The following is a 15,030-nucleotide window of genomic DNA, read 5'->3' on the forward strand; positions in this document are numbered from 1 at the left end:
ACACTGCTGCAGGATTCACTCAGGCTTTGCCTTTATCTGAAAGGATTTAATAGGAGAAAAATCACTGGAAGTTGTTGTTAAAAAACCCCCAAACAACAGGGAAACAAAAATGGAAGTAAAAGCGTGTGGGTGTGTGTGTAGCACCCTGCAGATGAGCTTGTGCACGTGGCCAGAGACACAGACCCTCGATGCTCAGATTACCCAGTAGCTGGCCACTGCAGCCTGTGCTCTACCAGTTGCATACATACACGCACTCTGATGTATGCATATACATATACGGTATATATATGCATGTACACATACAGTACACACTGCACTGCAGTCCCTCCAGTTCCTGTCACCACAGACACCTGGCTGCTCTGAATCTTTGCCCCTTTTCCTATGCCAAGTACTTGGCTCCAAACACACCGAACAAACAGCTGGTTCACCCAGGAAAATGGTTAGAAGTAGAGTTTCTTAAGGCAGAATAGCCTGTGGTGACTAGGTGTGCAGGCTATGTGTATATGGACCAGCCTGTCGATGAGCTACTTACTTGCCTCTTTTCTCTCCATTTTCACTCACTTTTTTCCTCCCTTATCTACCTTAATCCCTCCCTTTTCCCAGCTTTGTTCCTTTCTCTAAAAAATCCCAAGATGCTTTTCTCACACCCCTGCAGGCAACGGCCCCTTTGACCTGCGGGATGATCCACAGAGCTGCTCCTGTTGATCCATCTGGTGGGTGGCACTCCTGGGTCACTGGGCTGATGACTTGCTGTGTCAGCCACCAGACAAGGTAGGCTCCTTGGCACTGGATTCCCTTCCCCGACCTGACCCTCTGCTCCTTTGTGCAAATGGCAGTTAGCTTTTAATCACACAACCCAACACGGTCAGGATGTGTTTTGCCTTCATGGTGCTGCTAGGCACAAAACGTGACTGCTGTAATTCATGCCAAGAGGCCGTTGCTTGAAGCTCTGATCATGGTTTAGTCTTTCTCCAGCAAGACCCCGACTTAACTCCAGTGTGGGCTCCTCACAGCAGAGCCCTCCTGATACCAGATTTCAGAGATCTGTCATTTATAGACCCCAAATCTCAGCCCTTGCTTGCTGTTTTATACAAGCACGATTTGAACTTTGGGTTGAATGACTAGAGAATTGCAAGCAAAGAGTTAAAGTGCTTAACAGTGCCAGTAGCCAGCCTGAGAGGAGGCTGAGAAAGGGACCGTGGCAGCAGCTGTTATGTTTTGGCTATACATTGTGGGACCGAGCAGGCAAACAACCTCAAAGCAGTTTCAGCAAGGCCACAGCGTTCAAAATAAGCAAACGGATCCATTTCTCTGTAATGTACATAGGGAGAGTGTTCCCCTTTTCCAGTGTGCAGGTTCGGCGGAGCGAAGGCGCTGCCCAGCGCCTCGGCGGTGCGGAGCAGAGCGCTCCCTGTCCCGGTGACACCGCGCGGCCCGGCACGGGCTCTCGCGAGAGGGCGGGCGGCGCCGGCTCTTCCGGCGGCGTGCGGCCGGGCGGCGTGGCGCGGCAGACATGGCGCTCTACAACTTCAAGAAGATTACGGTGGTGCCGTCCGCCAAGGTACGTCCCTGTGCGCCGGCCGAGGCGCTGCGTGCGGCGGCCGCTCCCAGCGCTGCGCCTCGTGGAGAGCGCTGCGCTTCCCGCCCCGCGCGCGCTGCCGCCGTGGCCGCGGCCTTCGCCTCTTCCCCTCCCCCCGCGGGACCCGTGGGCTCGCCCTGGGCCTGTGCTCCTGGGCGCGGCGGCCAGTGCCGTGCGGGTGGAGGATGGAGAGCCGGCCTCCTGTGCGAAACGCTGGCTGCGGCCTGAGGAGAGACGCCGGGGCCGCTCTTCAGCGCCGCGGGGCGTTGGAGCGGCCCCCACGCGTGTTCCACACCGTGTGGCCTCATCGCAGCGCGCCCATTCCAGATGAAGCCGTCTCGAGTCCTAACGACAGGGCTTCAGGTCAAAGTACCGTGCGCCGAGCACCGCGCCGGGTTCGGGCCTGCTACGCTTCAGCGCTCGGAACGGCAGGGCGGCCGGGACGCGCCTGCGGCCGCGCTCCCCCCGGCCCTCGGGCTTCGGCAGAGCCGGGGTCGCTTCCCGAGACACAGCCCTCTGCTGCTTGGAATGAAAACCAGAGAGGGGACGTACAAACTGCTGGTTACTACACGTCTTACATGATGTGAACCTGCCCTACAACACACGTTGCAAGCCACGTACAGTGTGGATGTTTTTAACTGGCTTACGTGCTCCTCCACCAAGATAAAATGTTTGGCTTTGTAAGAACTTGGCAATTTGTATTATTAATCATGTTTCCTTGGTTGCAGGACTTCATAGATCTTACATTGTCAAAGACTCAGCGGAAGACACCAACTGTCATTCATAAACATTATCAAATCCATCGGATTCGGCACTTTTACATGCGAAAAGTCAAATATACTCAACAAAACTACCATGATAGACTCACTCAGATCTTAACAGATTTCCCCAAGTTAGATGTAAGTGTTTGTCATTTAATCATAAAGGAACTTTGCTTTTGCAGCATCAGGAATGCTTGCTTATTCAACAGCATATTGACTGTATTTCAGTTTATTTTGACCTTAGCGATATCTTTCTGATCCGCTGTGTAGACAATTTGGACTGATTCCCGGTGGGTTTTACTGGGAGTCATTTTAGACAGACCTGTTCTGTGAAATTTGTATCTTTATACTAAGAAAGGAGGTCTAAACCGTGCCCATGGATGATCATTGGAGGATGGGTTTTACAAGCTTCTAGCTGATAAAAGTGTGTTTCCCAGAAGCTGCTGTTGAGTGAAGAGAAAGAAAACATGGAGCTTTTTAAGAATGGTGTGCCTGCTTATTTCTTTGTATATGAAAATGGTACTTATGGTTAGTCTTCCCTAGAAAATATTTGCAGGAAGTAAGAAATGTGGTAATATATCATATTGCTTTCTGTCTTCAGAAGTTATGTGGACAACATTGTTTTTGGCCCCATAAGGGGTAGTGTTGGAAATAAACTTGGACAAGATAGACATGGTCTTAACTTCCCACAACTTCAACTGGATCCAGGTGTCCAGTGAGGCTTTTTTATAGGCAGGTTTCTGCTTATGCTTAATTGGTTAACCTATGACCATGTTTTTTCCTCTTGCTTTTGTATCCCATCTTACTTGGAATTCTGGCAGCTATTTTCTGTGGTTTGTTTAACATGATGGGATGATATTTCTGCAAATAAATACACAAGCGATTGAAATATTTTGTTTAGAAGATTGGAATCACAGATGATGCTTCCTTGAAAAGCTGAGGCATTGAAGAAAACCTTATCCAGCCTGGCACGGAATTTAGTGTAGCACTCAGAAAAAGGGAGGAATTAATATTGTTGCTGTGTTTCTGGTATAATATGAGTGTGGTTTTGGAGACTGCTTCTGCAGGCTTCTTGCAGTTTCTTATTTTAAAAAAAAAAGTGTTCAAAGTTGTAATACGAAGTATTTTAGAAAGCAAAAGTCTTGGGCTTAGGAATGAAACGAAAGAAGAAATTCAGAGCAATTAAGATCTGTGCATTTAATCATAGAATCACAGAATGGCAGGGGTTGGAAGGGATCTTTAGAGATCTTCTAATCCAATCCCCTTGCTAAAGCAGCAGGTTACACAGGAACACATCCAGGCGGGTTTTGAAAACCTCCAGAGAAGGAGATTCCACACCCTCCTTGGGCAGTCTGTGCCAGGGCTCCCTCATCTGAACAGTGAAATAGTTTCTCCTTATATTTAAATGGAACTTTCTGTGTTCCAGCTTCTTTCCATTACCCCCCGTCTTGTCACCAGATAGAACAGAAAAAAGTGATGCCCCAACCTTCTGACAAACACCATTTAGGTATTTGTAAATACTAATGAGACACCCCCCCAGTCTCCTGAATTTCCAAGCAGATTATTTTTCTTGCATAAGACAGTGATGGATACTGTTTGGATTTTGTCCTCATTTATTTTGCTGAACATAGTTGCCAGGAAATAGTTGTCTTAAGGAAGGAAAACGTTTGGCTTAATTTTATTGTATCTTTTTGTTTTAGGATATTCACCCTTTTTATGCAGATTTGATGAACATCCTCTATGACAAAGACCACTATAAACTGGCTTTGGGACAGATTAATATTGCCAAGAATCTGATTGACAAGTAAGGGCCACGAGTTTCTTTGATTTTGTACCTACCTGGTTGATTGTTGACTAAACTCCTCTTTCTTGTGCCCACAGTGTTGCTAAAGATTATGTGCGGCTGATGAAATACGGGGACTCTCTTTACCGCTGCAAGCAGCTGAAGCGCGCTGCCCTGGGGCGGATGTGCACCATCATCAAAAGGCAGAAACAAAGCCTGGAATATTTGGAGCAAGGTTGGTATTAGAAATAGGTTAAAATAGGTGAATTGGGTGTGAAATTTGTTCTTGCACTTATTAACAGTTGGAAAAATGTGTTTAATACAGAATATAGGGAATATTCTGTAGGGAATAATAATGGAGGGAAAATAGAAATAGTTTCAAAATCCCCAGATACTTAGACTTTGTTTTTAACTAAATAGCTTTATGGAATCATAAATCATAGAATCATTTAGTCTGGGAGAGACCTTTAAGGTCATTGAGTACAGCCTTTGTCCCAGCCCTAGCCACCACTAGACCATTTCCTTAAGTGCAACATCCAACTGTCTCTGAAACACCTCCAGGTACAGCGACTCCACCACCTCCCTGGGCAGCCTGTTCCAATGCCTGACAACCCTTTCAGTAACGAAATTCCTCCTCATATCCAGCCTGAAGCTCCCCTGGTGCAACTTGAGGCTGTTTCCTCTTGTTCTCTTGCTTGTCATTAGGGAGAACAGACTGACCCCCAACTCACTACAGCTTCCTTTCAGGTAGTTGTAGAGAGGGATAAGGTCTCCTGAGCCTTCTTTTCTCCAGACAGCCCCAGATCCCTCAGCTGTTCCTCATATGAGGTGTGCTCCATACTTTTCACTAGCTTGGTAGCCCGCCTCTGGATCTTCTCCAGCACCTCCATGTCATACTTGTAGAGAGGGGCTCAAAACTAGACACAGTCTTAGAGGTGCAGCCTCACCAAAGTACAGGGCAATGATCACCTCCCTCCTGCTGACAACACTGTTCCTGATACAGGCCAGAATGCCATTGGCCTTCTTGGCCACCTGGGCACACTGCTGAGTCGTGTTCAGCTGCTGTCAACCAACACTCCCAGGTCCCTCTCTGCCTGGTAGCTTTCCAGCCAGACCTTCCCAAGCCTGTAGTGCTGCTGGGGGTTGTTGTGGCTCAAGTGCAAGGACTTGGCACTTGGCCTTATTAAAACTCATGGTATTGACCTTGGCCAAGCCATCCAGCCTATCTAGATCTCTGTAGAGCTTCCCTACCCTCAAGCAGAATGACACTTCCACCCAGCTTGATGTCACCTGCAAACTCACTAAGGATGCATTCTATCCCCTCATCCAGATCATTAATAAAGATATTAAACAGGAGTGGCCCCAGTACTGAGCCCTAGGGGACACCACTCGTGACTGACTGCCAACTGGATTTAACTCCACTGACCACAACTCTTTGGACCTGACCATCTAACCAGTTTTTCACGCAGGAAAGTGTCTGCCCATCCAAGCCAAGAGAGCTGATTTCCCTAAGAAAGGCTGTGGATGTTGTCTACCTTGACTTTAGTAAGGCATTTGACACTGTTTCCCACAACATCCACAGCCTTTCCTTCATCCAACAAGTGAGTCACCCTGTCATAGAAGAATATCAAGTTTGTTAAACAGGACCTGCCCTCCATAAACCCATGCTGATTGGGCCTGATCACCTGGTTGTCCTGCATGTGCTGCATAATAGAACTTCAGATGATCTGCTCCATCAGCTTCCAGGGCACTCAAGTCAAACTGACAGGCCTGTAATTTCCTGGGTCAGGGCGAGCACCTGTGCCAGTTGTCAGCCCTCTGGGATGTACTGGCCATACTTTTATCCTTATTTTCACTAGCATATATCTGAAAAATAATGCTGAACATTTTTCAAACATTACTCCTTACTTGGGGCTTATTCCTTCAGCTTAGGTATTTGGTGAGGTTGTTCTAGCTAAAAGACAGTGGTCTTAATTTTTAAAACATTTCTTGCTGTTCTTTTTTTGCTCTAAGTACATACTTGTGCTATTTACAGTCTAAGTTACATGCTTTCATAAACGAGCAATCAAATTATGTCTGAAAAGGAATAATTTATATAGAAACAACTCAGCATAGGAATGTTTGCTCCATTTCATTAAGGCTTGAGGTGTGGCAGGTATTTTAACAGTGTTTTTTAACGTTTCAGTGCGACAGCATTTGTCTCGTTTGCCAACCATCGATCCCAATACACGGACTCTGCTGTTGTGCGGCTACCCGAACGTTGGCAAATCTAGCTTCATAAATAAGGTACGTGAATGGCTGTTTTGCAACACTGAAATATCATTTAATTCAAGTGAAGTAACACTGAAATGATTTGATACCAGTATGGCTCTGTCTGATGTGGGCTGTGGCAAATTCAGATGTGTGAGTAGAGTCTGAATGAAATTCCTGGAGAGGCAAATGGAAAGTTATGATAGATTTCACTCTTAAAAATCATTATCTTTGCCAAACTAGCACGTATCTCATTTGTATTTTCTGTCAGATAAATGCTGGCAGAGAAGGCAGAATAACCTTTTATTTTTAGCTTTTCTGTAGCAAAGGAAGTGTTTTATAGTTGCAATGTACTGCAGGCAACTTCAGGAACTTTTCAGTAATATATGTGAATAAATCTTGCTTTAAGGTCACGAGAGCAGATGTGGAAGTGCAGCCTTACGCCTTTACCACAAAGTCTCTCTTTGTGGGACACATGGATTATAAGTATCTACGTTGGCAGGTAAGAACTGTTACTATTTTACATTTTCTTTAAAGAATGAAGTGGTTGTAATCTGATTTACCGTTTTGCAATGTGAGTTGCATTTTTGTGTCTTGATGAGACACACCATGTCTGAGAGCTGCTGTGCAAGGTATGGTGTGCTAAATGAGGGCAGCAGTCAAGCTGTTTGAAAAATGGACATGTTTGGGTGGGTTCTCAATTGAGGGAAGAATGGAAATGGAATTACTGACTAAAGCCAGCTCACCTTTTATCACTGGCCCATGTTCTGGGTCAGGGCTTTCCCTACTTGCCCAATACTTGGAGTGGTGGCTATCCTGAAACTTCATTCTTCTTGTATTACTCCATTTTCACATTCTCTGTTTGTCTGAGGTTGCAGTCTTCTTTATGACTGAAAGAAAAATATTGCTGTCTTAAAGAAGACACTATTGACTAGAAATCAAGTGTGTGTCCTGAAATGGCATATTGGTTATCCAGTACTAAGGCCTGACTTAGTTATGTTTACTTTTAGGTAGTAGATACTCCTGGTATTTTGGATCATCCTTTGGAGGACAGGAACACCATTGAGATGCAGGCTATAACTGCACTTGCACACCTTCGTGCTGCTGTGCTGTACGTGATGGATGTCTCTGAGCAGTGTGGGCACAGCCTAGAGGAGCAAGTAGAGCTCTTCCGAAACATTAAGCCACTGTTTGCCAACAAGGTAGATTTGATTTCCACTACTAATAAACCCCAGGCTTTTGTAACATCGTAACTGGAATTATGATTATTCTTTTTTTTCCTCTTCATTAGCCACTTATAATTGTTGCAAACAAATGTGATGTGAAGAGGATTGCAGAACTTCCTGAAGAGAGTCAGGTTAGACTACTACTCCTCCCACCTCTCTTGAGAGTCTTCTGACCTTTACAAGAATATTATTTGCATGTGTTGTGGACAGCTCTTGTTTGTATTGGGCAAAAACTTAAGACATGACCATATCTTCATCTAACTGTTTCACAGTGTAATGGAAAGTAGCTTTCCATGTCTTGGCACTTGTCTTTCTTAAATACTGCCTGACATGTATCCTTGCCTGTAAATCCTAAGTGCCAAACAGAAGCAAGTCCTTTGTGGTTTCAGAAATCTCTGGGGCTGTGAGAACTTTCAATTACTACTATGGTTGAAAGACTAAACATTAATGACCTTTCCCAGACTTCAAAATTCAAATATAAATATCCATTGGACTAACAAGTCTCACAAGTATAATACAGAAGCGCAGTCTGGACACATGTGCTCTTAGGGGAAAACTTGTGCTGCAGGAAGCACATACAATAGCAAAGCCCTTCATACCCCTAAAGTTATCCCTAGAGCCAGGAATGCCACTCTGCCATTCTCACTGAAAACAGTGCTGCTTTACTGTTTTTTGCTTCTTCCCCTTGTGCAAGTGTACACATGTATGTACACATACATGTCTCATATGGCAGTAAAAGCCAGCAGAGTCCCTGCTAATGTAGCCTTGTTCAGTTCCTGCTCTGGCAGAGAGGTTGGACTCGATGATCTTTTAAGGTCCCTTCCAACCCTTGGGATTCTGTGTTTCTGTGTGATTTTAGTAGTTAAGAGACAGTGAGCACCAGGCTGGGAGGTGCTGCTGAGCAGTTGCGGTAGAAGGCTTCACTGGGCAATATGTTGTGTTTATGCAGGGCTGGAGCCTTCTAGGGCGTAGTTATTTGCTTATAAAACAAGAAACAGGTTAAATCAAACTGTAGTTGTAAAGCTTCTGTCATCTTTTTAGAAATACATTCTAATAAAGTAGTAGCAAGTTGCATGTATTGATACTGGGTTAGGATTTCTGTCCTTAATGTATTGCTACAGTAAGAAATGGTCAGAATGTCATTCTTTGGATAATGTTTCTGTTATAGAAAATATTTGAAGCTTTTGAAGCAGAAGGATTTTCTGTAATAGAGACAAGTACTCTGACAGAAGAAGGTGTAATCCAAGTTAAAACAGAGGTAGGTCTCTTCTCTCAATTTCATTCCAAGGGAACAGCTGACGTTTTTCCTCATTCGGATGGATTTAGTCTCAGTTAAACTGTGTATTAGAGTGTTGAACATTAAGCATGTTACCCTTTATGGCTTATTGAGCCTCAGTGGATTTGGATGCATATTGAAAAGTATGTCTAATATACTTCATGACTTTAAAAAAATAGGGTTTTTTCAGAGTCCTGTTGCTTTCTCTTGTTGTGAAAAACCAAAAAGGATTGTATGCATCTGCCCATGGTACTTCTTATATAAAGTAGTTCAGTGCTTTCTTGGGAGCTAGAGTGCTAAAAACTAATACAGAAGCTGAGATGTGAAGCTAGATGTTTGAGATTGAAAGCCTACTGTGTCAACTGTTGTATCAGGAAGACTTCATTCCTTACCTCATGTTGTCATGTGCACTTTCAGGCCTGTGACAGACTGTTGGCCCATCGTGTTGATACTAAAATGAAAGGAAATAAAGTGAACGAAGTATTGAATAGATTACACTTGGCCATGCCAACCAAAAGAGATAACAAGGTAGGCTACATGTTTACACTTTTTAATGTATTTCCTAGTACTGATTAAGTAGAGCAAGAATTGCCTCATCTTAACATGAACAGATTAATATGGTGAAATTCGCTTACTTTTTGTCTCTTAACTGCTTGTACTGGTGGAAGAGTCAGCCTGGGATTCTGTGTTCTTCAGAAACACATTACTCTGCAGTAGTGATTCACTGCATTATAAAAAAACCCACAAAACTGATGCCAACTTATTTTTCTCTTTTTTTCCCCTTTTTATTGGGGTGGATTGTTTCATGTCTTTCAGGAGCGGCTGCCTTTTATACCTGAGGGAGCAGTAGCACGTAAGAAGCGCATGGAAGTCGACACACCCAGGAGGAAAACGGTGAGTAGCATCTCTCAAATTAGGAAATGAGCAGATGGATTTTAAATTTGCTGTATTTGCCCATAGATTTTAAATTAGATGCTATATAAAGCCATGTACATCTTTGCAGGAGAGAGATCTGGAAATTGAAATGGGAGACGACTACATTTTGGATCTTCAGAGTAAGTATTATATAAGAATCAGTAAAATTTGGCTATTTCAGTCTCTGGGACAATACCAGAACCTGACTCCTTTTCAACTAAGTTCCAGTGTCACCATTTTGTTGTGTTCTATCCTTCTGTTCCAGAAGTGGTGATCCTCAGTGGCTGTTCTTTGTTTTGTAACATCACTCAGTTGTTTCTCATTGTAGTGTCACAGACATGTAATGACTGGTCTGATGATCCAAGTGGTTTTTCTTTTCCATTTTGTATTGTAATACCTCATTAATTCTTGCTCTTTTTGTTGAGAAAGTATCAATATGAGAGAGACTGCATATATTCTGTTTCAGCTGCTTATTGGGCTTGGCAGTGGATCAGGTTGATATTGGCCAATAGCTGGAGGTAGAAAGGAGATCAGTATTTGTGAGTAAGTCAGAGATGATGCCAAATTCTTGCAGCTTAGGGATATGGCTTTTCTCTTTTTTTTTAATTGTGATCTGACTGATGTTTTTTGCCATTTAACATTCTTTGAAGTTACTCTCTTCATTAACTTCTGTTATATTTTTCAGAATACTGGGACCTAATGAATTCATCTGAGAAATATGACAAGATACCAGAGATATGGGAAGGTCATAATATACTTGACTACATTGATCCCGATATAATGAGAGTGAGTTTTTCCATTCTCTTTTTTACAGTTTTCTTGCCTCTTTATCTCTTTATTTGTTTAGTGTAAATTAGTGTATTTGTAGATTAAAGCCAATATGTCATAAGTTCTTGTACGTTGTCTGCACTTGCCACAAGAAAAGGTACCATTTTCTGAATCATCAAGGAGAGACTTTCAGAGAAACAGAGAACTGCTTTATCTTGTCAGAATGATGGTGATCTTATCTTTTCTGTCCTAAAATACGAGCTTTGCAGGAAAAGTTGTATTTCTTCTTTGTTCCTTTGGCTACAGCCAGAAGGAACGTAGCCGTAAAACTTTTTATCTATTATTAATCACATTAAATTCTCCCATCAAATGTATGTCAGCTGGATGTTAAAAGAAATGGACTGACCTAAATTTATATTTTGATTTAAGAAAAAGCAGTGTTCTTGTTGCTGGTTGTTAAGGAGCAGTGAGCGCAGAGTGTGGCGCCAGCCAGTTACGTGGTTGGCTTCATGGAGCAGCTGCTCTTCCAGATGCATGTACAAACAGAAGGTATTTTCAAGAGCGTTTCCAGGGATGACACAACTAGCACAGGCCACAGTGTAGCACAGCAGCAACCAAACAGTGGGCAGCAGTAACCTCAGGTACCAGCTGCATTCGGTGTGTCTGGAGGAGTTGTTATCAAGTAACATAGTTCCTTCTTTGAAGGTGTGCATTCTGTCATGGCCCTGGGCCATACAAAACTGTCATATTGAGGATTGTCAAGTCAAGGATTTTATTTTCTTTTCATCTCTTCAAAATCTAAGAAACTAGAAGAATTGGAGAAAGAGGAAGAGCTGAGAGAAGCTGCTGGAGAATATGACAGTGAATCCGAAAGTGAAGATGAAGAAATGATGGAAATCCGACGGTTGGCAGGGCAGATCCGAGAGAAGAAGAAACTGAAGATCCTGCAGTCAAAGGAGAAAGACATTGGAGGCCCAAGGATGCCCAGAACAGCTAAAAAGGCAAGTATAGAACATAATCTGTAGTAAAGTCTTGCTGACGTGTGATAACTTTCTGAAAATGTAAAACCTTACCAGGTAGTGGAAGTAAGTGATCCCTTTTTGTCCTGTTTGTCCCTTGCTGCTTGCTTCCTTCTGTCCCATGAGGAGTTTGGGTCACTACTCAGTTGTGGAGGCCAAACAATATTAGCAGTAGTAGCCCTTTGGTTTTGTCACACAAGTGAGTCTTTCATAAAATTCCATATCTATCACAGAAAAAGTTTTGAGGAATACAGTTCAGCTCCATGAATTGGGTTGATGCATTGTATGTTGTTGTTGGGTTTAAATTTAAATAGTTAGGATAATTCTGTCACTTCTTAAAATCACAACCATGTAAAATTTGTTATGGCGCCCTGTGCTGGAAAAGATGGTAGGTTTCTGTTTCAGTTAGCACTCTTCCTAATGTCAGCATCTCTTGTGACCAGTCCAGGCCACAAAGCAGTAAATAAATATAATAATAACTAACTAAACAGCTTGAGAAAATCAGTCTAGTGTTATTCCTTATCTTCCCCAAAGTGTGTGCTTTTGGGGAGAGAAGGAAACATTTCTGACTGAAGTCCCCCTCTCTGTCACCTTTTGCCCCTGGAAAGGCAAACTATTTGCCAGCTCTTTGGGGATTGCTGAGATGTTGCAATCCTATGAAGAAGGATTTATGGGTGAAGAGAATTAAGTTGCAATAAACAAAATGTAAAGTTCTGGCTTTCATGCTCTGCAGATGTCTGCTGATGTAGTGGATGTGATGGGCTTATGCTGGTATATTAAGACAAAAAATAAGATAGAACCACACTTTCTGGAAAGAAACGTGTTTTCCTAACTCTTTTTTCACAGGTCCAGCGGAAGGTGCTAGAGAAAGAAATGACTGACCTTGGACTCGACATGACTAACAAAGATGATGTAAGTTCTTGCTGATTAAGCACAATGTTTCTCCAACAGACATCAGTCTGGTTACATGCTGAATTCTTTGAGCACATGTGGTATGTCCATTGCAGTTGGCACAAGAGAGAGGGGGCATCTGTTAAGGAGAAGATAGGAAACCCAGGTGAGGCAGCCAGCACTGGAATTTTTGAGTGACATGATCAAAACAAATTGGGTAGGCTTAAAAAAATAAACTAACATTTATCAAGAATGACAGAGAGATGCTTTGCTTTCTGCTAGAACTCTTGGAATTTGTATTGGATTCAAGAACAGGCTTTGGCCAAACATACTTTTTTGTTTTCAAGTCTGCTTGGTCAGAAATAGTAATAATGACAGCTGAGGCTTATCTTGTTCATTAATTCCTTGAGTTGTAATTCAGGTTTTTGAGGGCAATTGGCAGCTTTCCATGTAAGGCAGCTAAAATACTTAACATTTGCCTTCAGGAGACATTTCATTGGAAATTTTGTTTAAAGTCCACTTTGCGTTCAGCAAATCCAGCAGTATCACTACCATCTCGATCTGGAAACCTCAGATCCTGTCACTAAACAATGAGTTGGGAGGCAAACAAGGAATGTGAACACTACACACCTGAAGAAAGTGATTCTCCCTCTGACCTGCCACATTGATTGAGGAGCCATCTCAGTGGGGAGGAATATCAAACTTGTGCTGTAGGATAAGTCTTCAAGAAGTCTGAAATTTTCTAGGGCTTTGTCCTGTAAAAGGGACACCGATCAGGACAAGTTTCTTTGGTGCTCTTTTGCTGTTGCAAAATAGCTTCAGTATTGCTAACCGTTACCTTGTGTATTTTTAAGCATTACTTACAAATGTGCTCAGAAAAAAAATCAGAAAGCTGGAATTAATTATGAAAAGAATACACTAATATTCACTGGAATGTGGATACTACTGTAGGACAGAGAGGCAGCAACCAGCGGTTGACAAGGTCTCTAGATGACTGGAATCACTGGTACAACATATCACAGCAGCCCACCTGCTGTTTTTTCCAATTAGCCTCATCAGAATCAGAGCACGTCTGACACGATTGGTTCTGGTTTTAATGGTCAGGGGCATGTTTTGAATTTCAGGCACATTATGCGAGAAGGTCCCGTAGTGAGACAAGGAAGCGCAAACGGGATGAGTCTGAAACCCCCAGATCCGTGACACGCAGCCGCAGCTGCTCTCGCACACCGCGGGATGTTTCTGGTCTTCGTGATGAAAAGGTTTGTTCAAGTTATTTACCTTCACAGCAATTAAAACAGCATGACAGTACTTAAGGCAGCTTCTGGGAAACTTCACACCAGGCTGGTTAGAATCATAGAATGGTAGGGGTTGGAAGAGACCTTTAGAGATCATCTAGTCCAACCCCCCTGCAGAAGCAGGTTCACCTAGATCAGGTCGCATAGGAATGTGTCCAAGTGGGTTTTGAAGATCTCCAAGGAAGTAGACTCCACACCTTCCCTGGGCAGCCTGTGCCAGGGCTCCCTCACTGTCACAGTGAAATAGTTTTTTCTTATGTTTAAACGGAACTTTTTGTGTTCCAGCTTCATCCCATTACCTCTTGGCCTGTTGCTAGCTACTCTAGAAAAAAAGGATGTCCCAACCTCCTGACACTCGCCTTTTAGATATTTATAAATATTAATAAGATTCCCCCCTCAGTCTCCTCTAGACTAAACAGCCCCAGTTCCCGCAGCCTTTCCTCATATGAAAGATGTTCCAGTCCCCTGATCATCTTGATGGCCCCGTGCTGGACTCTCTCCAGAAGTTCTCTGTCCCGCTTGAGCTGAGGAGCCCAGCCTGTCTAGAGTTCATCTTTGCAGCTTCATCTTCTGTTCATTTGAACTCTGTACTTCAAAAATGCCTAGTTCCTTCTTACAAATAACTTGATAGACTAAGGAAGTACACTTCAAATTTTTGTCTCCAAAGGCAAGTGTGAAGGACGAGTTCCACAAAGTGTGCAGCTGCACTTTCAGGAAGTCAGGAATTGCAGGGATAGCACCATTGTATTGTTAGTGTCCTGGCAAACAAGGAGTTGTGCTAAGGAGGATCAGTGTCACCAGCAGCCAGTTAGGGTGGCAGATTACATTGTTAGGTCACATCCCTGTTAAAATCATTGAGCTTAGTGGGGTTTTAAAGGGTAAAACTATTTACCTGAGTTACCAAGGAGGTTACTCTGCATGTTTGTTTTTAAATAGATGGTGAAGAAGGTCAAGACTATGGCAAAGAAAGCTCAGAAGAAGATGAATCGCCTCGGCAGGAAAGGAGAGGCAGACAGACACATATTTGATCTGAAGCCAAAACATCTGCTGGCTGGAAAGAGAAAGTCTGGTAAAACACAGAGAAGATAAGCAGTCTCCTGAATTAAAATTAACTAAAGCAAAGCTTATTGAAAGTTATTTCTAGTCCTGTTTTCCTTTTCAGTCTTACAGAGTGTTTAAGAAGTATGTGGTTTGTGTTGGGGGTTAAGATACCCGAAGCTTAGAAAGTTCTGATACTGTGATCTTGCAGTTCCAAGTAACAGCATGA

The 15,030-nt window shown here is 43.2% G+C and overlaps 1 protein-coding gene across 1 annotated transcript; it reads left to right on the plus strand.

Annotated features, from left to right (window-relative positions):
• Positions 1–1,476: 1,476 nt before the first annotated feature.
• Positions 1,477–14,900, plus strand: GTPBP4 (GTP binding protein 4). The gene is made up of 17 exons (XM_061996599.1): positions 1,477–1,561; positions 2,308–2,478; positions 4,041–4,144; positions 4,222–4,358; positions 6,309–6,409; positions 6,783–6,875; positions 7,384–7,575; positions 7,665–7,730; positions 8,768–8,857; positions 9,293–9,403; positions 9,692–9,769; positions 9,879–9,930; positions 10,476–10,576; positions 11,362–11,559; positions 12,424–12,489; positions 13,593–13,727; positions 14,700–14,900. Exons 1-17 carry the CDS (start codon positions 1,514–1,516, stop codon positions 14,850–14,852), a joined length of 1,896 nt encoding a protein of 631 aa, XP_061852583.1. The 5' UTR covers positions 1,477–1,513; the 3' UTR covers positions 14,853–14,900.
• Positions 14,901–15,030: the final 130 nt, after the last annotated feature.

Source organism: Colius striatus, chromosome 5, assembly GCF_028858725.1.
Source record: "Colius striatus isolate bColStr4 chromosome 5, bColStr4.1.hap1, whole genome shotgun sequence".
NCBI lineage: Eukaryota > Metazoa > Chordata > Aves > Coliiformes > Coliidae > Colius > Colius striatus.